The 22,574-nt window shown below is 33.1% G+C and overlaps 1 protein-coding gene across 1 annotated transcript in view; it reads left to right on the top strand.

Annotated features, from left to right (window-relative positions):
* Positions 1-21,156, top strand: part of Tmprss11a (transmembrane serine protease 11A) — a 39,107-nt gene extending 17,951 nt beyond the window's left edge. The window contains exons 4-8 of the mRNA XM_071614791.1: positions 154-314; positions 6,177-6,348; positions 10,380-10,639; positions 14,103-14,245; positions 20,995-21,156. Of these exons, the coding sequence (XP_071470892.1) occupies positions 154-314; positions 6,177-6,348; positions 10,380-10,639; positions 14,103-14,245; positions 20,995-21,156 (898 nt within the window). The remainder of the gene's footprint in view (positions 1-153; positions 315-6,176; positions 6,349-10,379; positions 10,640-14,102; positions 14,246-20,994) is intronic.
* Positions 21,157-22,574: the final 1,418 nt, after the last annotated feature.

Here is a 22,574-nt window from a genome sequence, read left to right as displayed (position 1 = left end):
GGCATTAGGTAAGACAGTGACACATAGAAGAGTATGAATGTGAATTAACACTCATCAATTGAGTTATAATTCAGGAGAAAAAGATAAAGGAAAGAGTGTAGGACAAAACCAGATGCATTCTTTGAATATGTACTTTTCTCTTGCATGCTATAGTCCAGAAGTAGATGGTGTAAAAGCAGACATCGTCATGGTGTTCCAGTTCCCTTCTACTGGGCAAAGAACTGTAAGAGAGAAGAAAATCCATAGCATCTTAAATCAGAAGATAAGAAATGAAAGAGCCTTGCCAATAGATGTTTCCTCAGTTCAAGTTAATGGTAAGTAGGTACTTTACCCATGATATGAAGTCTCTATTAGGTCTGTTTTTTATATAATCAGAAACTTATTTGTCATTATTACCATTTCAAATAATAGCTCAAATTCATATGGAAAATTTTCTCAACTTAAATGACCTTTCAAGGTTTTATTATCTTCTGATGAAAGCATATCTGAAGTTAGTCATCAGTGGTTTTCCTGGAAGAAATAAATTGACATTCATCCCCAAATAACCTTTACCACCAACAGAGGGTTAATGGTAAAGTCATTGCCTCCATGACTAATCAAGTGAAAATACCAAGAGTTAAGCGATAATTATATTTCTGGGTGGGACCTTCCAAAAACAAAACTCATTTGTTGCCTTTATGGATAGTTTCTGTATATGGTGATGTTATTAATTTTTTGTTAAGTTTCTTCATATGAGCATTCTGGAAAATGGTAAACCAACTTTGAAACCCCGAAAGCCATCTGATAAATAATGCTTTAAAAAAATCAGCAAATTATAAAAAAATTCTCTAAAGCCATTTATACATAGTCCACTTTTCTCTTTTTGGTTCACCCTTAGCTCATTACACCACCATCACTTCCATAAATTAAAGAAAAGAAACTTTTATCAAGACCCATCTCTACACCCTCTCTAAGTCCATGCAGTATCTAATTTCTATATTCCAATGAGGTAGGGAAACTCAACTTCATAGATGTAAAAATTAGGCAAAAACAGTTAAGGAATCTAATAATTAAAGTGAGCTAAGATTCAAATCTAGACCTCTACCTTTTTGATAAACTTCATTTAAAGGGGGTTCTGTGTTCAAACACATTTTAGAAATTCTGTCCATGATATTTGTCTCTTGGAAAATTATCCCCTACATTAGCATATTAGAGATTCTGAGGAGTGTAGCTAGACAGAAACTTGTTTACCTTTGTATACCAAGCTGCTTCCATAGCACCTATTTCTGGGAGACAAGTACATATTTCCCCTACAAATTCCAATGTATACCAGACTTAAGAGTCACAAAAGAGAGTCAGAACAAGTGATTTATATTGGATGTGAAACAGGATACCCTGCCCTGTAGGATCTAGCTGACTCTTCAAGAGGAAATCTCACCAGGAAGTGAAAATCTGAGGTAATAGAATGGGCAGAAGTTTGCTGATGTGACAGTCAGCTATTCAGGGAATAAAGCTGTGAACCTCTCCCAGAGAGGAAGGAGGAACCTGTCAAATACTTAATCCACCTTCTTTGTTAGGTAAGGAGGCACACAAATTGAGATTGTGAAATGGTGGCCATTCTGATAAGTTACATGTTGTTATATGTAATTTCCAGTAAAAAGTTAATTTGCCAGGAACTTTAAAAGACTGAGCTATCTAAAACCAGAATGAAGCATTAAACAGTCATTAGATACCTGACTTTTTGTACCTTATGGACTCAGCTTGTATGTTTCACCTTATTTTAATGATTGCACTAGATTAAAAGATAGGATGTACTGATGGAAAAACTGATTTGACAGCTACCTAACTAATTCTAACTCCACTGAGTCACTGCAGACTCAAGTAATTGGCCTATACTATTGTGCCTATTTTCTCTTCTGTAAAGTTGCAAAGATAATGTTTGTTCTTCCTGAAATCAAAGAAATATAAGAATGCATAAGAAAATAGAAAACACAACATAGAACATTGAAGCTATTACTACTTAGGAACCTATTAAATTTGGCATATAATTTGGAAACCCGAAAGCATTAGTATGAGTGATTGGTAGTAGAAAGAGCTGGAACCTTTAAAGTTTCAGAATTTCCATTTACTCTCACCTAGGAAAGGTTCATATAGGGGAAAGCTCAGTAGCACCACTAAGGCAATTCCTATTGGCAAAAACAGTGCTTTCCAGAAATACTTCATCTTAGAACTTCCAAAAACAATAAAAATCTGAAAACATTCTAAGTCAATTCTTGAAATAACCCTGTAGCTCAACATTCAATCCATAATTTATCTAGAATCTGTCTTTTTGTTTTGACAAATAACCATGTGTGGGGAACTTCATTAGATAAATGTGTCAAAAATACACAATGGAATATTACTCAGCATTAAAAGAGAATAAAATCAGGCATTTGCAGGTAAATGGATAGACCTTGAGAATATAATGCTAAGTAAAGTAAGCCAATCCCAAAAACCAAAGGCCAAAATTTTCTTTGATATGAGGATGCTGACTCATAATGGCAATGGAGGAGAGCATGGAAGGAATGGAGGAACTTTAGATGGGGCAAAAGGGAGGCAGTAAAAGGGAGGGGGCATGAGAGTAGGAAGCATGGTGGAATGAATTAGACATCATTACCCTAAGTACTTATGTGAAGACACGAATGGTGGGAAAATACTTTGTGTACAACCAGAGACTTGAAAAATTGTGCTCTATATGTGTAAAATGAAATGAATTACATTCTGCCATCATATATAACAAATTAAAATTAAATAAATAATTTAATTTTAAAAAGATAAGGGAAAAAAGAATAAACTACAAAAAATAACATTGTGTGTATTCTGGGTATCAAACTATAGCATGTAAAAAGAACTACTAATATATATATACAGTGTTAAAATTTAAATGTTTAAATATTTAACAAATAAGATCTGTGATTGAGACTAAAAAGAAAAAAAAAAAGACTGGGTCAGTGGTAAAATGTGCCTGGGTTCAATCCCCACTACAAAAAAAAAAAGTTTTAACTTTGTAGAGTTCATCATCCTAATTTCCCACATGGGATTTATAGAAATTTCAACAAAAATTCTTATTTTGCACAAAGGGAAATATGGTGCTGAGAATTTAAGTTTGAGAAACATGGCACTAGTAGAAAAAATAAGTTTGTTATTATCTGTTCAGTGAACCATTTAACCTGAATATCATTACAATTTTCATGTAAACTTCCTTATATCAATTTATTTTCTCTCAGTTTTACTGAAGTATAATTGACAACTAAAAATTATATATATATATACATATATATATATACTCTGTACATGATATATGTGTGTTTTTAAATAATAGTATGTGTTTAAATATATGTTCAAATATTTAAATATATGTTTAAATATTCTTCCTTTATTAGATTCCTAATGATGTTGGAAATTGACAATAATTGACATTTACCAATATTTAGCAGATGTTAGATAAGAATACACAATAGTTTATTCTTTTTAAAAAAATAAAGCATTTTGATCATTTAAGAATTGTTTTAGAAGTATTTTTTTTTTAAAGAAAGAGTGAGTGAGAGAGCGAGAGAGAGAGAGAGAGAGAGAGAGAATTTTTTAATATTTATTTTTTAGTTCTCGGCGGACACAACATCTTTGTTTGTATGTGGTGCTGAGGATCGAACCCGGGCTGCACGCATGCCAGGCGAGCGCGCTACCGCTTGAGTCACATCCCCAGCCCTAGAAGTATTTTAAATACAATTTTTTTTGTGGGAATTTTCCAAGTTTTTTCAACCTAAACGCTTAACCCAAAAGAAAGGCTTATGTGACATTTTAAGTAAAAGGGACAAAAGTCAACCTGGTCTGCTTGAGGCAAGCTTTGTGCCCTGGGACCCATCTACTTACTTGCTTGTTCATGTCTCCTGAAGTGGAATACAAAAGAACTTTACCCTGCACCACTGGAAAGCCACAGTTCTGTATTAATAGAAAGTATTTGTGAATTTTAATCATCCACCATTTTTGTCTTTCACACTCCTTGATATATTATGTACTTAGTTAGAGGTTGCCTATAAATCTCAACAAAAATGCACACATATATTGCTAAATCAGATAGCTAATCTCCTGAATCTCCTGCTCACCTATCTAGAATCCATATATGGCCAATGTCCTCTAATAATTCCTGGTCATTGAGAACAACCAAGAGAATAGCAAATTATCATTCTTTGTCCCATTTTGTTTTTCAGCAATGAGCTCATCAACAGGGACGCTAACTGTCCAAGCATGTAAGTCTAGTTAGCTTATATAAACAAGTTGAATTTTCACATCATCAAAGCTATCTTCAAATATTAGCTCATAATTTCCCATTTATGTTTCATACTTTCTTTGGGAAAGAAAAACAACTTTGAAATAGATGTTAATACTGATTTTCAAATTCAATGACTGAAATTTTAAAGTCATGTTCAAGAAAAAAACACTTTACATGTTAAAAATTCTAAAGAAAGTTTATATTTCTTGTTTGGAATAAGTTGGCTTGCTTTTCTAATTTTTTAAAGTGCTATGAAATATGCTTTCTTTCTGCTGAGAAATAAAATGATGAGATAGAGATACACAGGGAAAAGATAAACTCCATTATCTGAGACTGACCATACAAAATATACTTAATATCCTTACCTTCATAGATGACAGTGGCTTCACTAACTCACTTTAATTCACTGTGACTTGCATCTTGTAAATTTTTACAAAAATGAGGAAGAATTTGAGAAGTCATGTTTATGCTTTTGCCTCTGTGTCTTGAGAACACCCAAAATATGTTTATTCACTTATTCATTCATTCAATAAATATCTTTCAATATCTACCAAGTGCCAGAAAGTGTGCCTGGATGGTAGGTACCATTACAAATAAGACATGATCTTATTCAAACTTATAATTCCAAGATAAGGGAAGATAGAAATAAATTAAGAAATACTAAAATAGTGTGATAAATGTTTTCACAGAGAAAGAGCACAGTGCTATGAGAGTTAACCAGAGATTTACCTAACCTGGTCTTGTGGAGTTAGAAAGTGATCAAGTGACTGGGAGTAAGTGTTCTGGGCCAGGGGAGCAGAATATAAAATGTCTTTAAGTTAGTTAAAACATAGTCATTTTTTTATGAAAAATGTGAACATGGCTGAAATGCAGAATAAAATGGAGGGACTGAGGTGTGGTCAATATTAACTGAGGACCAGATCATATTGAACTATTTTTACTTTTTCTGGAGGACAATGAAGTGTGAAGTCTTCACACATTTCAGAAGGATCACTTGGCTTCCAGTATGAAGAACAGATTGGAAAGGCAAACCTAGAAATAGTGGGATGAAGAAAAAAGCAGTTGTAGTTCTTCAGATGAGGAAAAATGACAGTCTAAACTAGAGAAATGACAGAGGGATGGAGATTTCTAATACAGCTGGACATGTTTGAAGCGTATTTATTATCAGATAAATAAATTTTATTTTTTGATACTTAGTTGAAAAAAGAATTAATTGAACCTACCATATTTTCTTTATTAACATTGTGCTCAATAGTTCAGATTCCTAGCAGGACCCCTAAGTATGAGGAGCAGAAGCAGCAAAGTAATTTCTCGTGCACATGACAGAACACATCTTTATTTATGTCAATAGTGAATGTGATTTTTATATGGAAACTTCCATCTTGAAGAGTGAAGAACTGGTGATGATACATTAATTCAAGCTCACCTTAGAAAGTAGTCACTCAGAGAAGTAGATGGGAGGGGAGTTTCAAAAAAGTAATAATATTAATAACAGGCAATTACTTATCTGACCAGAGGGAGTTCTTCTGATGAGGAAGTCATGTCAAGTAACACTACTGAATCACCCAAAACTAGGAAACAATATTAATGGGAGCTCCCAGAATAATTGGATAATTAACGTGTAAATTCACAGGCCCGATTTACCACTTTGTGGTGCGTAAGCTATATGCAGCTTAACAAAGCTTCAGTAGGCAACATATATCCACATCTACAAAGGGAGGGAGTAAGAAAAATATCAATATATCAAGAAATAAAGAGAATGGATGGTGATTTAGTGCATGCTTATACAATGATACATGCAATTATTGTATTGCAGTACTCTCTTAGGTTCTTTGTATAAACCATTAACTACACATTTCTTATAAGTTAATGATCTCATCTTTTTAAGGTTGCGGTAAACGAGCTGTTCCATTAATAGTCAATAGAATAATGTCTGGAGAACTTGCAGACAAGGGTGCCTGGCCTTGGCAAGCTTCCCTTCAGCGCAGTAACATCCATCAATGTGGGGCCACCTTGATAAGTGACAGGTGGCTTGTCACTGCAGCACACTGCTTTAAAAAGTAAGTTGACCTTCAACTAGACACCACTATTGTTAAAAATCCTTGAGTTTTTATCATATTCTGGGTAATAATTAGTGTCCCAAATATTACTGAAGTAAAATAAGAGAACTTTTCAGATCCTTTTCTAAAATAATGTTATACCTGCATATGTAAATTTAGAAAGGTTGGTGGGAATTAAGGAACTTATAATAATTATCCTAGTGTTCATTAATCAAGTCCTCAGAGTTTTAAATAAAGAAACTGTAAGAGAACAGAAGTGATCCTAACACAAAATATTTACTAACAACATATAAAATTAGTCCTATGTCAAACAATGCTCTCCACTTAATAAAAGCACCTCTCTCTGCTAAATACTTGAGTCAATCTTATGCTGATAATAAATAATCAAATTAATTGCAAAATGAAACTGAAATCTTCCATGGATACAGGAAGTTGGTGACTGCGATGAGGGAGAATGGCACAAATCAAGTTATGTAGCATTATAATATGGAAATTGGGTAAAATTAGAGAAGTTCACAACCCAAATGAGTAATTAGCAGGAGGATAAGGATAGATACTAGATAAGAGATTCTCCTGAACATTAAAGAATTAGAAGGGCTTCTTGAGCTACCCAATAAAACCTTGCATAATAGAGTACCTCTTGACAATACTGCTACAAAAGATAAGCCCAAGGCAAAATTAGTGTACTATCATGTAAGTTGTTTCAAATGAACAGTTAATAATTAATCAATTCTTTATTCATTGAGAGCATTATTGTACAACAAATTTTATTAAGTATAATATAAAATGACTTTTTTAAAAATAAGTTTATTTTTCAAGATAATAACCCGTTGGATTTTTTAATAACTATTGTATTTAAAATTTGGGGATTTCTTTCTAAGGAGATTAAATTTATGGCTGTTTTCCAGTATGAATTATGGCCATTACAAAGCTTTCTGAGTATCTCAGTAAAATGGGTAGCAGCAGATTTTGTGGGCAGAACATTCCAAGCCAGCTGAAGAGCTGGGTCAAATGCTTGTGGCCTTGGATTATTTATTGAACTTCACTGTATTAGGAAACAGATGAAAAACAAAAAGAGGAAATAGATTAACAAGATCATCTCACATTCCTTTAACCTATAAACCTTTTTAACCTGACTTTTGTTATCATAACACAATCCATCTTAGAGTATAAATCCATATAGAGATTCTTAATAGAATGCATACATATCTTTATAACATTGAACACTAAATCTGAGCTCTAATAGATTTCAACACTAATATTTGCTGTTTCATCTGGAACAGCAGGAACCAAACTTATTTCTTCATCCATTGAACAGTTGTTCTTAGATTCTCTTTTTCAGGCCAAACATAAAAATGAATGAGAATTTCCAAATCATAAATGAAAACAAATATTATTGTTCTGTTTTCACAGAACCAACTTCAAGATGCCCTATCATATTGGTTCTTCTTCAAAAGTTTAGCTTTTGTCAGTGTCTCCCTTAAAATATACTTCCAAGGACTACACACCAAGATTGATAATATGACTAATTTCGTATATGAAAAAGTAAAATAGGAAACTATGGGACAGAAAAATAATATAAATGTAATGCAAGGGTAATGGGTAACTTACTCAATACAATAACTCTATTCATAGGGTAATGATTCAGAATATCTTAAAATACAGAGGATAGTGAATGACCTACCTAAGAAATCCAGCCTCCCCATGTCCTAGATAGTATATTTTCTAGAACTGACAGATGATATGGAAGTTGTGTTCACCAAATTAGCTGATAATATAAGGCTGGAACAGAAATGGATGTTTGGGTAAGAGAAATTTTAAACTCTTAGTTATATTAATGAGCAAGAACTAAATGATTAATTTTAGCAAGTATACATGTAAGGCTCTAACTTGGGTCAGAAAAAAAGAGTATCATTACAAAAAGCAGAAATATGCTTTAAAGTAAAAATTATTAAGAAATTTTTATCAGAAAATAGCTTAATTGGAGTCAGTTGTCTACAATACTTTATTGTGATTTAGATTTCACTTTTAAAAAATTGGAGCTCAGAATAAACTAGATGTTAGACTCTTTGTTTCTCAGAGCTGACTTGGGATAGTAAATTCTCTCCTGGATGACACACTTAAAGAGCACTTCACAAAACAAAATGCTTTCAGAGTAGAGACTCTTGGAAGGTAAAGCAAAGGGATGGTTTATTCATAGTCTCACTATTCAAAATATGGTCCACAATCCAGCAGCCCTTACACTGCTATGGAATTTGTTAGAAAGGAAAGAATTGAAGATCTATTCCAGAACTACAGAATCAGGAACTGCACTTTAACAATATTTTCTAATTATTTGTATGCACATCAAAAGTTGAGAAATATTGCCCTAGAAGATGGAAATTTTTCCTGAGAAAGCTTTGGTACAGATGATAATTGTTTTAATAGATCTGAAGTACTCTCATGTAGAAGAGATTTAAGGAATCAAGAAAGAACTTGCAAAGAGCTGCTCACAGATGAAAGGAATTCCAAGATAAAGAAAGGGATTCTAAGGCAAAGAACATGCCTCCATCTGCAGAAGAGCTCAGGCACAGACAATCACTACTTGAGAGTGTTTTTGTAGCAATGACTAACAACAAGTATTAAGCTCCATTATGCTATGAACATTTTGTTAGGTGCTTAAGAATTCTTTTATATAATTCTTATATTCATTCTGTTAATAAGCCCTAATTGGTTAAGCCCTTTCTCAATGGGGGGGATAAGAAAATTTAAGAAACTTGTCCATAGTCACAATGTTAGGAGAGGGCAGAATGGAAAACAAGCATATATATTCCTGATGCCAAGACTCATCTTTCAAACACTGGATCAGAGGGAGAACTAAACAACTTTTATGACCTCTCCCACCCTGAGATTGTTTGATATTATTTCAGTCTGATATAGGGTTAATACTTAAGAAAATTCATCACATATTTGTTATTTTAAAAATAATAATGAAATTTTCAGATTGTTTTTTAGGAATGGCTCCCAGGCCAGGTGTTACCATTTTGGATTTTTGCAGTTTACTTTGGAATCTAAATTCCTACACATTTATGTTTATCATCATTAATTAGCATTGATTTTCATCTGGTGGATTTGAGCTCAGGTTAGAAGGTTAAAAGTTTAGAAAGCATAATAATGTTTTAATGTATCTCATTTTGGGTTTTTTTCAGATTTATTATCATCTACAAATGTTATAAAATACAAGGTCTATTAAATAGATCCAACAATCTAGTTTCCAGAAAGAACCTATGTGATTTTTTTTGAAAATGTAAATGAGACTACATAATTCCCTTCCTTGAAAACATCAAGTGGATTCCTACTTGAATAAAATTTAAGCACTCTGTCATGTCCTATAAGATACTCCATTGCCTGTCTACCTTTATAATCTCATCGTCCACCATCCTTAACTTCATGTTCTAAATCAAAGCCCATCTGGTCCAAGATCTTCGGATGTTTGCCTGGAAACCTGACTCCTTTATCCTCTCATTGCTTACTCCTCATCTGCCATGTCTCAACCTAAAAGTGTTGTTCTCCCAAAAAAGTCTTCCATATATATATATATATATATATATATATATATATATATATATATATATCTTCCATATATATATATATATATATATCCCTATTTTATTCATAACCTTTCATTGAAGTTATTTATCTACTTTTTAATTTGTTTTGATTTTTTTCCTTTCCTCAAACCTAATAGTCCTCTCATCTAAAAACTTATATCTTGTTCATCTCTTTGTCACTAGCATTTTGATAACATATAGTTTCTCAACAAGTATTTGCTGAAGGAATAGGTGAATAATACTGTATGTGCCATATAAATATTTGCATATATTTATCCTTAAAAAATACTAGCAATAGACTGTTCAAATTATCAAAGAAAGATATAATTGCAACCAAGTATTATTAAGATGGTATTTTCTCTTTTATTGGCCTAAATGCAATTAATGTTGTTCATATGTTCTGGTAGTTCATATATTCCTCTAATTTCTAACCTTTTCCAGTAATGCAAATCCACGTCAATGGACTGTTACTTTTGGAACAACAATAAACCCTCCCTTAATGAAAAGAGAAGTAAAGAGAATCATTGTCCATGAGCGATATCACTCCCCAGCAAGGGAGTATGACATTGCCGTTGTGCACTTCTATCCTAGAGTCACCTTTTCAGATGACATACGCCGGATTTGTTTGCCAGAAGCTTCTGCATCCTTCCCACCAAATTCAACTGTCTACATCACAGGATTTGGGGCACTTTATTATGGTGGTAGGTATCTCATAAAAGCTAAAGAAAGGCTAAGTCCTTTTAGGGCAGTGTGATTTAATCTCCACTAGTATCATCCTGCCAGTCATTTCCACAGTTTGGTTGTGTTAGTCAGGGGCTCTTATTTTGCAAGTGACTGAAATTCAATTCAAATGAATCAAAGCAGAAACAAAGACAAAACAAATAAACAAACAAAAACAGCAAATGTGTTTTATACCTTTGAAGTCAATAGTGGTAAGAAGTGACTTTTGACACAGCTAGATCTAATGAGTTTATATGGTGTCATTGAGCTCTCAATCTTGGAAACTGTATTTCTTGGCTCTATTGTCCCTAGTTAGCTTCATTTGGAGGGATTCTAGCTCCACTTAGTGGCAAACATTGCCAACAGCAGGCCTATTGATGCTCCTATTGAATGACCAACTCAAATACTATAGCAAAGTTTTCTATAATTTTCTAAAATTTTCTAAATTTTCTAAAATTTACTTAAGAGGTTAATTTTAGGGTGACTGTGAATAAGAAGAGCATAAAGATAAATCACCAAAACATATTTTCTTCTCTAAAATTATTCAACTTGATATACTAACAATCTCTTAGGAAATAATAATGACTTGGTTATTGACTGTTTTGGGACATTCCCAGGCACACTCTGGATTCTATAAGGTAGTCCAGGCACATATATTTAACAATAGTTAGAGGGTTTCTTTAACTCCAGATTTGAGAAGGTGAAAAAGGATTTCTGAGAAAGATAAAATACATTATCAGAAATCTATACAATTTATTTATATACAACAAAATATGAGGAATACGCCTGTAATTCTCAGCTCCATTAAGGGACAAGGAATACTCTTTAACATAGCCAAGAATAGGATTTGTGGTCTCTAGAGTTTCTCCAAGTACTCTATGTACATACTGAATATTCATCACTTTCTTTAAGGTCTTATTGCCAATCACAGAAAATGCTACCCACAGGTTATCTATTCCAATAGATTAAAGGGGCAAGCCTGATACCTCACTATGTCTACACTGTTTCTGATGGGTTTCCTCTTAAGAAAGGGTTTGCAGTCTCTGCTTCATAATTATGAGAGAAGCATCATGAATTCCCTTTGGCTTTGTAGAAAAATTCATTTTCTCTCAGTAGTTTGAGGTTAGCATAGAAAAATACCTGCCATAATACTTTGTTAATAACAATAGAATCTGGTATTTGTAGAACATTTCATCAAAAAACAGCAGTATACACATTAAGTATCAGTCAACACCAGATCACAAAGCAAATCTTAACAAACACAAAGAAACTGAAATCACACGAAGTATGTTCTCTGACCATGAGATTCAAATTAGAAATCACCAATGGAAAAATAACAGGAAAATCTCCAAATGCTTAACAATTAGTCCACATACCCATAAGTAAGAGGAAGTCACAGGCAAATATTTAAAATACATTAAACTGAATGAATACTGAATCCTGTATGCAGGATGCAGTAAAATAGAGAATGCATAGCAAATCCTTGCATTAGTGAAGAAGAAACATGTCAAATCAATAATCTACGTTCCCACCTCAAGAAACTAGTATAGAAGAGAAAAATAAACCTAAAACAAGCAGAAGTAAGTAAATAATAAAGAAAAGAATATAAATGAATAAAATTTAAAACAATAAAGAAAATTGATATGTAAAACCTGATTCTTTGATAAAAATTGATACTTTGTAAAAAATGTTTTTAAGTATTTCCCCAGTATATAAAATATAGTGAGGGATATCCAAAATTTATGGGATATGCTTTTTATAATTGTGAAATATTTACCAACTAATTTGCTGGAAAAGTTATGAATTTACAGTATCACCTACAAAGTACAGATTGTCAGGTTCACTTTACCCTTCCCAGCACTGTATGGGATAATGTAGTAGGCAAAATAATTGTATTCAAAGAACAAAATCACTTTTAAAATTCCTTAATATATTTCTGAATTATTCACTTATATGCTATATGTGCAAATAGTTCTCCAAAAATAAATCTTAAAATGATCTTGAAAATCTTGAGATGGTATCTGTATTAGATTTCAATTACTGCATAACAAATTAGTACAAATGTCACGGCTTACAATAGCACCCATTTATTATTATCTCATCATGTCCATGGGTCACAAGCTCAGACTCAGCTTAGTGGGGTCTTCTCCTCAGAGACTCACAAAACTGCAATCAAGATATCAACTGGGATATGGTCTCAGCTGTGGCTCAGGATTCCCTTCTAAGCTTACCTGTTGTAAGCAGATTTCTGTTTCTTGCAGCTTTAGAACTCATGGCAGCTTGCTTCCTCAATGCCACTGGGAAAGTATCTCTGAACTCAGGGAAATTCCAAGTTCTTTCTGAAAAGCCTTCCCTAGTTTGGTCAGGCCTACCTTAGATAATTTGCCTTTAGATTAACTCAACGTCAATCTGATGAGTGATCTTACTTTCAACTGTAAAATTCACACACTTTTGCCATAAAACATTAACCTAATCATGAGAATGATGTCTATTATATTAACAGGTTTTACACATGCTTCTGGTGTGGGGGGGTGGAGAATCACACCACAATTTGGCGGACCATCCCAGAAATCTAGCAACCAGTGTGTCATGGTTTCTGAAGCAATACATATTTTGATATAAGGAATCCCATAACGCATGGGCTATTTTTAGTCTTATACAAAGTCTGCCTATAATAATATTGACTTCAGGGGGCTTATAACCTGGAGTACCTAACTTATATAAGAAATGCCATCTTGTCAATTAATTTTATATGTGAAAGCTCTTTATAAAATGTAAAGGATAAGGGGTGGAGTTGTGGCTCAGTAGTAGAGCGCTTGCTTAGCATGTGTGAGGCACTGGGTTCGATTCTCAGCACCACATGCAAATCAATGAATAAAAACAAAGGTTCATCCTTTGTTTTAAAAAAGTTTTTTTAATGTAAAGGATAAAATAAATGTGTATGGTATGATAGTTATTTTATGAAGCAGAGAGGGAAAACTAAGCATATAAAGTTTCTGGGAACAATCTGAAATCCACAAATACAGACTTCATAAAAAATGAAATGCCTTTTTAAAAATTTAAGCTGATTTTTTCTTGTGGTATTAGGGATAGAACCCAAACTCAGGCTCAAGATTACATCCATAGTTCTTTTTTTTTTTTTTTTTTTGGCCGAGATAGGCCTCAAACTTGTGATCCTTCTGGCTTTACCTCCCAAATCACTGGGATTACAGGTATGGACCAAAAGGTTTTCTTGCTTGTAGAGTTATTTATAAAAATGTTATAGAAAATAATGATCCCTAAATGTACCAAATTTTAATTAGAATTTTTTTCTCTAGGACTGCTTATGTTAACCTCATTCTATATTGACAGTTTTAGAATGAAGATTAGAAACAAGTCTTCTCAACATTGCTCTAGGTAAGGATGATCATTATACAAATTAAAACTGCTTTGTTTTCTCTTCAGGGGAATCCCAAAACAATCTACGAGAAGCCAAAGTGAAGATCATAAGTAATGATGTGTGCAAGCAACCACAGGTGTATGGCAATGATATAAAATTTGGAATGTTCTGTGCTGGATATCTGGAAGGAATTTATGATGCTTGCAGGGTAGGTTGGAGAGAGAAAACAATGTAAATTTCATAACCTCCCAAAAAAGAATTTTTATCTTACCCAGAAAATATTCTATATTTTTTATATTAGTACAAGATATCACATCAGCTCCAAAAAGTTCTAAATGTAAATTTTATAGCAAATACATGGTTTAAAATGTTTTAGTAAGCCAAATAAAATAAGTAAAATGTTTCTTTAATGCTATCAAACAAACCAATAAAATTAAAATTTCTTAATAACCAGAAATCCAAAGATTAATAAAGCAAAGTATCTTTTCTTAAAGGGCTCACATCCTAAAAAAGGAAATACTATGATGCTATAAATAACATAATGGGGAACAAATATTTTCTCCCTGAAGGGAACATTTTTGGAGCTAGTGTCAGAGAGATGATATTTCAATATGTTCCAAAGAACAAATAGTACTTGCCCAATTGCAGAATAAGAAAAGAACATTATAGAAAAGAGAAAGAGCATAGCCAAACTATAAAGGTATAATTACAAATCATACTTCAGGGCATCCCATGTAATTTTGGGGGAATCAGCATAAAGAGCATATGTGGTTAAAGGGCTAATTAACAATGAAAAGATTGGATTAGACCAAGTTGGCAGTAGCCTAAAGTTCTTTCCAGTGCCTTTCTCTGTCCTCTACCATCTATCTGGCATATATATTTCTGACAAAGGTAAGAGTGTTCATCTTCCTAGAGGCATTTGGTTTTTAATATGATATTCTTGAAAACTCCAACAAGGTGACTCTATGTGGCTAAAAAATAGGTATAGTATTGACATCAAGTGGCAGAAAACCCTGTCCAGAATCATCAAAACTGCACAGCATGGGCAACATCTGTTAGAAAAGGAGCAGTGAGTTTTGTAGCATAAAGGCTTTATGAGCAGGATCTGGCACATGTTTAACTTCAGTTGCCAAGAATGTGTGGAGGAAGGCAGCCAGAATTGAGGGATTCCAGCAAGGATGACATCGTGGGAAACAAGTGGAAGGTATCATCAGTAGATTTGGAGAAGAAGGATGAGAGTTCAATTAGTGAGATTACTGAGAAGCCTCAGAAGTATTGGTGGTCCTAGGGAAGCCTCAGTGGATTGGAGCAGAGGTAAAATTCCTGCCTGTCTGGGCAAATTAATAATGAAACAAACCTATACAAAACTAGGGTAAGTTCTCAGGGAAGTGACTCAGGCTTAAGGATCCAAGACACAAGTACAGTGATTTTTACTGGGGTATGTGGTAATAAAATAGAAGTTCAAGCATCAATGGCATATTGATCTGGAACTCAATAAATTCCATGCCTGATATGCAGAATAAGAAGAGAGAGAACTTAATTTCTCCACCAGAAGTCTAGTGAGGAAAGATCCAAACCCAAATGACAAAGGATCAGAACTGCTGATATCAAAGCCAGAAATGGAAAGTTTTCACAACTTAGTGCAGTTTTGTGATTTTGCTACTGTTTATAGTTCAACCAAGAGTTACAAAAAGAAAAATTTCTAGTTCTAACAACCATCCAGGCACTGATGGGTAAGTTCTCTCAATATGGCCTTCAAAATCATTCCAGAAAACAGTAGATGGGTTTTGGCAATAGTTTCTGAAGGAAGCATAATTCAAATTCTGGTAGTTGGGAACATAAAAATTAGTCCAGAATTTTCCCTGGTAATTGTTTTATTCATTCTGTGTCTCCTATTTGTTCAAAAAGGCTTGAACTCCCTACTTTGTGCCATGCATCATACCAACTACTACACGGAACCTGCTTTCAGGGAACTGACTGTTACGTACATAGATGTGTGTTAATACAGAATATACAGTAATGAAAGGAAGATGCCTGCAGTAGAGTGCTTGGAAGAAAAAGGACATATTTCTATAAGAATATATGAAAATAAACACACTATTAAGAGAGGTGAAGCTAAAGTTGAAGGGTAGCTAGAGTTGAATTAGCAGAAAAGAGAAGGGCTGTAATGATGAAGTGGCTAGGGAGAGCTTAGGAACTGAAGAAGACCTTTAGAATATTACAGAACATATAGGCTCAATGTTGCCAAGTGAGGCAAGAGGATTGCCTGGCAGGGCAATCAGCAACCTGAAGTATTTTGCCCTTTTTCCTAAAAGCAATGGAAAGCACTAAAATTTTTAATCAGGGGGTTTATACTAAATTAGTTAATATGTATAAAGTTCCCAAAACACTTCCTGAGTAGTATTATTTGTTTGTTAAGTTAAAAGAGTTTTTAAATCAAATTTGAACATTTTGAAAATCATTCTGCTCACAGTAAGGAGAAAATCTGGATATGGCCATAGTGGATAAGTTAGCCTGTGTAACAAAAATCCAGGTGAAATATGGTAATTTGGACTAAGAAGGTAGCATGTAGACAAAGCTAGATAAAGAAGTTAGGAGCTAAAATTGACAAGTGAAGGGATAATTTTGATATGATTGGAGAAAGTAGGTATCAAAACATGATATCTAAATTTCTGGCTAAAAAATTAAAATAATTCAATTTCTGGTTTAAATAATTTGAAAAAATGTGGTAAACATGTCAGGGCAAAGTTACACATCCTACAGAGATCTGAGTCCAACATCAGCCATGTGGAGTTTGAGGCGCTTTTGAGACACTCACATGAGGAACTGCTAATGCACCCTCATCCATACCACTTCCTCGCCAAGGATGTCATCTGTCCTCCTACCTACTGAGAGCCCACAAGTGTTGTGTTAGTTTGTATATTACATTTTATATATTTTATATAATTTATATTACTTTTATTGTTCTAAATTCATTTTTTATTAGTTTGTTTTTAATATTAACTCATACTAATATTACTTTTCTTATTATATTATTTATACATATATATTATATTTTATAAATCTTATTTGTCTTTTTCTTCTGGATTGTAAGAGCATATTTGATTTTTAAATGGAAAATATATAGTAAATAAGAAATGTATATAATTTGACATACATATTATAATGATTATCACAATAAAATTAATCTATTCAGCACCATCCATGCTATACATTATATTACCAGGATTTGGTCATCTTATAATTCAAAATCTATACCCTTTGATCAACATTTCTCCCACAGTCCTTGGAAACTACCAATGTACTCTGTTTCAGTGAGTTTGACTTTTTAGATTCCACACGTAAGTGAGATAATACTCTGTTTTCCTGTGTCTGACTTATTTCATGTAATAATGTCCTCCAATTTCATTGTGTTATCACAAATAGCAGGTTCTTTTAAAAATAGCTGAATAATGTTCAGAGGTGTGTGTGTGTGTGTGTGTGTGTGTGTGTGTCTTCTTTAGCCAACCATTCATTAATAGACACTTAGGTAGATCATGTCTTGGATACTCTGAATAATACTGCAGTGTGCAGATGTCTCTTTGAGTTACTGATTTAGTTTGCTTCACTTAAATACTTAGAAGTGGGATCATTGGATCATGTGGTAGTCTTAATTTTAACTTTTTTGAGGAATCGTACTTTTTCATAAGGGCTGTACCAATTTACATTCTCACCAACCACATACAAGGGTTTTCATCCTCTTCAACTGATGTTGTATCTTGACTTTTTGGTAATATCCATCCTAATAGGTGTGGAGCGATATCTCATGATTTTGATTGCATTTCTCTAATGATTAGTGATCTTAACATCTTATATTATACTATTGGCCATTTGTATGTCTCCTTTTTAGAAATGTCTATTCAGGTTATATGCCCAATTTTCATTGCATTATTCATTATTTGATACTGAGTTATGTAAAGTTTTGTATATTTTGAATATTAACCCTTTAGCATATATATGACTTGCAAATATTTTCTCTAATTTTGTAGATTACCTTTTCATTTTGTTGCTTATTACCTTTGTTGCACAGAAGCTTTTTAGTCTGATGTAGTCCCATTTATTTATTTTCTCTTTTGTTGATTGTCCTTTCAATGTCATATCTTAAAAAATCATTAACAAGATAAGTGTCAAGGAGCATTTTCCTTGAGAGTTTTATAATTTCAGGGCTTACATTTGTGTCTTTAATCCATTTTAAGTTAATTCTTTTAAGCTACGTAAGGGTCCAGTTTCATTATTTTGCATGAAGCTACCTAATTTTCCCAACACTGTTTACTGAAGAGACTGTCCTTTCCTTTCTACACTGCATATTCTTGGTTCTCTTGTCAAATAGTAGTTGACTCTGGATGTGTAGGTTTATTTCTGGGCTCTCAATTCTATTCTATTGATTTTTTGTGTCTGTTTTAATGCCAGGATCATATAGTTTGGATTACTATGGCTTTGTGATATACTTTGAAATCAGGATTTACAATGCTTTTAATTTTGTTCTTCTTGTTCAATACTGATTTAGCAATTTTAGTCTCTTGTAATTCCATATGAATCTTAGGATTTTGTTTTTGTTTTTTTCTATTTCTTTGAAGAATGCCATTGGAATTTGGGCAGAGATTTCATTGACTGTATAAATCACTTTGGGTTGTATGGACATTTTAGCAATACTTATTTTTTCAGTCCATGCACATTGAATATCTTTCCATTTATTTGTACTTCTTGCAATCCTTTCATCAGTGTTTTATAATTTTTAGAATAAAGATCTTTCTCTTTTTAATATATTATAATCAGTTATACATGACAACAGAATGTTCTTCAATTCGTTGTACACAAATGGAGCACAATTTTTCACTTCTCTGTTTATACACAAAGTAGAGTCACACCATTCCTGCAATCATATATGTACCTAGGGTAATGATGTCTGTCTCATTCTACCATCTTTCCTAACCCATGCCCCCAACCCTTTCTCTCGCTCCCCTTTGCCCAATCCAAAGTTTTTCCACTCATCACATCCCCTGCCCCGTTATGGACCAGCATCCGCTTATCAGAGAAAACATTCAGCCTTTGGTTTTTGGGAGGCTGGCTTACTTCACTTAGCATGATATTCTCCAACTCCATCATTTACCTGCAAGTTCCATATTTTTATTCTCTTTTGATGCTGAATAATATTCTATTGTATATATGTATTACCATTTCTTTATCCATTCATCTATTTAAGGGTATCTAGGTTATATATATATATATATATATATATATATATATAATTTTATAAATTTTATTTTTAAAGAGCATAAATCCTCTTTTTATGTGTGTGTGTGTTTGAAAGCTTCTAAGTCTACCCCCACTATGTTCTTTGTCTCTGTTCTCTTCTGTTACTAACTGGGCACTTTGTTTGGCCCTTTGTTTTCTGTAATATAGCACCTTGGTGCCTTTGTGCCCTGCCTTTTCAAACAGGTAATAAGAACTTTGGAAGCACCTCTTTCTTAGGAAACTCCCTGGTAGGATACTTTATCAAAATGAGGGAGAAAAATCAAGAAAATGGAAGTTAAGGAACCCAAAGCATTATGAAATCAACACAAAAGAATGGTGATGGCTACACAGTCTCGGGATTATCTCTACACCAAGTTTAGAGTAACCAATCTAAGTCATTATAAAAGGAAGGGGTGTGTGTGTGTGTGTGTGTGTGTGTGTGTGTGTGTGAGAGTATGCAGGAAACAGAGGGAAATTGAGCAAGTATGTGTATGCTGAGATGGGGAACATCTTCAGAAGAAGTAAACAACTGATGTGTTCCTGTGGTGGCATAGCATATAATCACAGTGATTCAGGAGGCTAAGGTAAAAGAATCTCAAGATTTAAGAGGCTCTAAGCAACTTAGAGAAATCCTGTCTTCAGATTAAAAATAAAAAGAGCTGGGAATGTACCTCAATGGTAAAGCACCCCTGGGCTCAGTCTCCAGAACTGACATGTTCTCTGATATCCTTGAGTACTAGTAAATATTATTGTTAGATCTACATAGATTTTTTGAAACATTAAACATTTGCCAAAGTACATGGAAAATTAGCCAAAGAATAGCCCAGAATGGTGTCACTTGCCAGTGACTCAGGAAGCTAAGGCAGGAGGATCACAAACTCAAGACCAACCTCAGGAACTTAGCAAGGACCTAAGCAACTTAGTGAGACCCTGTCTCAAAATGAATAATAATAATAAATTTTTTAAAAGGCTGAGGATATGGCTCAGTGGTTAAGCACCCCTAGGTTCAATCCCCAGTACCCACCCCGCACCCCCAAAACAAGGAAGAGAAGGAGAAGAAGAAGAAAACAAAAGTGTATTATTAATTCTAGGAAACCAAACTCTGCCCAACAAATGTCAAATGTAACATAATCAAAATACGTTGCTTGATTCACCAATAAATGGCATTTACTAAGTGAGATTAAAGTAAACATCGAGTTTTAATTTAATCCAAAATGGAGATACATAACATGAAGATATGGTGAGGAAAAGTTGTGAAGTGGTTGTAAAACAGCTAAATCTTCACCTATATAACAGAAAATAAATATATACAGTCTAAATCTATGAAATATTCATTTGAGCATATTATTTAGTGATAAGGAATCAGATATTCTAAGAAATTATTAAACCAGCATGAAGTGGCTACTCCTAGGGAAACAGGCTGAATAATGAAAGTGAGACATAAAATTCTTCATATTCATTTTTCCTTTTAACTATGTATTCTGTACAAAAAATAATAATATAAAGATATGGAAATTGAACCTTAAAGCTATTTATAATTTTTAATTTCATGTTTCAGTTAATTATTCTGCATTGTTAGCTATAATAAAATACTGTCTTCTAATAATAAAACGTAGTTCATTGAAATAAATAATAAGCTTAATGTCAATCTAATTTCTTTCTCCTTTTTTTTTAAATTTTCAGGGTGATTCTGGGGGACCATTAGTTATAAAAGATCTTAAAGATACCTGGTATCTCATTGGAATTGTAAGCTGGGGAGATAACTGTGGTCAAAAGAACAAACCTGGAGTCTACACACAAGTAACTTATTACCGACGCTGGATTGCTTCAAAAACAGGACTCTAACTCACCATAAAAATTAAACAAAGAGCACTGTATACAGGTCATATATGTATGAGAATGTGGATATTCAGTGAGCTTAGTACAATGAAGTGATATTCAATGTTTGGATCTGGCAACATGAGATACAGAACATGATTTATTTTACAATCATTTTAGTTATTCAGTAATCTATAGCCAATTTATAAGGGATATTTATTTGTAAAGTAATGGGCCATTTTACCTGGCTTGAAAATTAGAGCAGAGATAGTCAGCTCTTTAAAATTAATAAGTTGAAGTATACATGAGCTGCAATACAATTTTTTTTAAGATCCCTTGTGATATAGTATGCTTTTGTCAGGATTTTCCCCTTAAATGAGAAGCTTTCTGAACTTTCAAGGAGTTCAAGGAATGTTTACATGATTTCCTGTCTCCTTTCCAGAGCTCATAAGCTTCACAAGTATTTTTTTTTTAACTGCCATGTTCTCCCAGGTTTTCTGCCATGAGAAATAAATTTGCTATTCTAAATGCATTTAGGGGACTTTCCTAAAGGAAATTATATTTCACAAAGTCTGGTGGCAAATTAAGGCAATAATCTTCTAACTCATAGTTGTGAAAACTTTTTTGTAATTTTTAATACGCACATTCATACTCATACACACACATATTCTCATACTACAGATATTCTAAAAAAATCCAATTAATGTTTGATATATATAGTAGTTATCTAATCAAAAATGTATTTTGTTTTGAAAATTCGGTGGAGGGTGATAGTAGCTTTATGAGCAGTCCCAGACCATTTTAAAATGACATTTTAAAGATACACTTACATGTTTTGATCACCAGGGGGAGATTTTGTCCTTTATTATTGTAAGGTAAAAGGCCTGAAAGTAATTGAGAATACTAATACCTAAAAGAATCAAAGAAAATTGTCTTTCTCCATAGAAAGAAAAATTTGTTCCCTTGTATTTCTACAACCAATGAGTTTCTAAAGCTCTTGACCTGAGTATTGCCATTTGGAATTCTAGTATTTAAAACAAGTTAAAAAAAAAAAAGATTTTGAGAACATACCAATACAATTCACAAAGTTTTCTGAAAAAGAAAATACGCTCCCTAATTAAAGTGTCTCATGAATTGAATAAGAAAGTTAGCCTTCCATATTTCATAACAGAATTAGTCAAAGATTTTATGGAAATATTACTAAGCTTGGCAGTACCCACGAATTATCAGGGTTTGCAGGCTTGGGAGACATTTATTTACTCATATAGTCCAAGTATAAATTATTCTGTATTATGGTGGTAATATGAATTTTAATGTTAAGATTCAGAAAATGATCTTATTTCTGAACTGTTGTGTAACATTTCATTTGAGGTCACATATAAGCAAATATTGATATATCATTTTAAATCTAATAAAGCTGATGATCAGAGCATCCTACAAACAGT

This window comes from Marmota flaviventris, chromosome 7 (assembly GCF_047511675.1).
Source record: "Marmota flaviventris isolate mMarFla1 chromosome 7, mMarFla1.hap1, whole genome shotgun sequence".
NCBI classification, from domain to species: domain Eukaryota; kingdom Metazoa; phylum Chordata; class Mammalia; order Rodentia; family Sciuridae; genus Marmota; species Marmota flaviventris.
The sequence above is the reverse complement of the archived record's forward strand: the minus strand, read 5'-3'. Positions and strand labels throughout refer to the sequence as shown.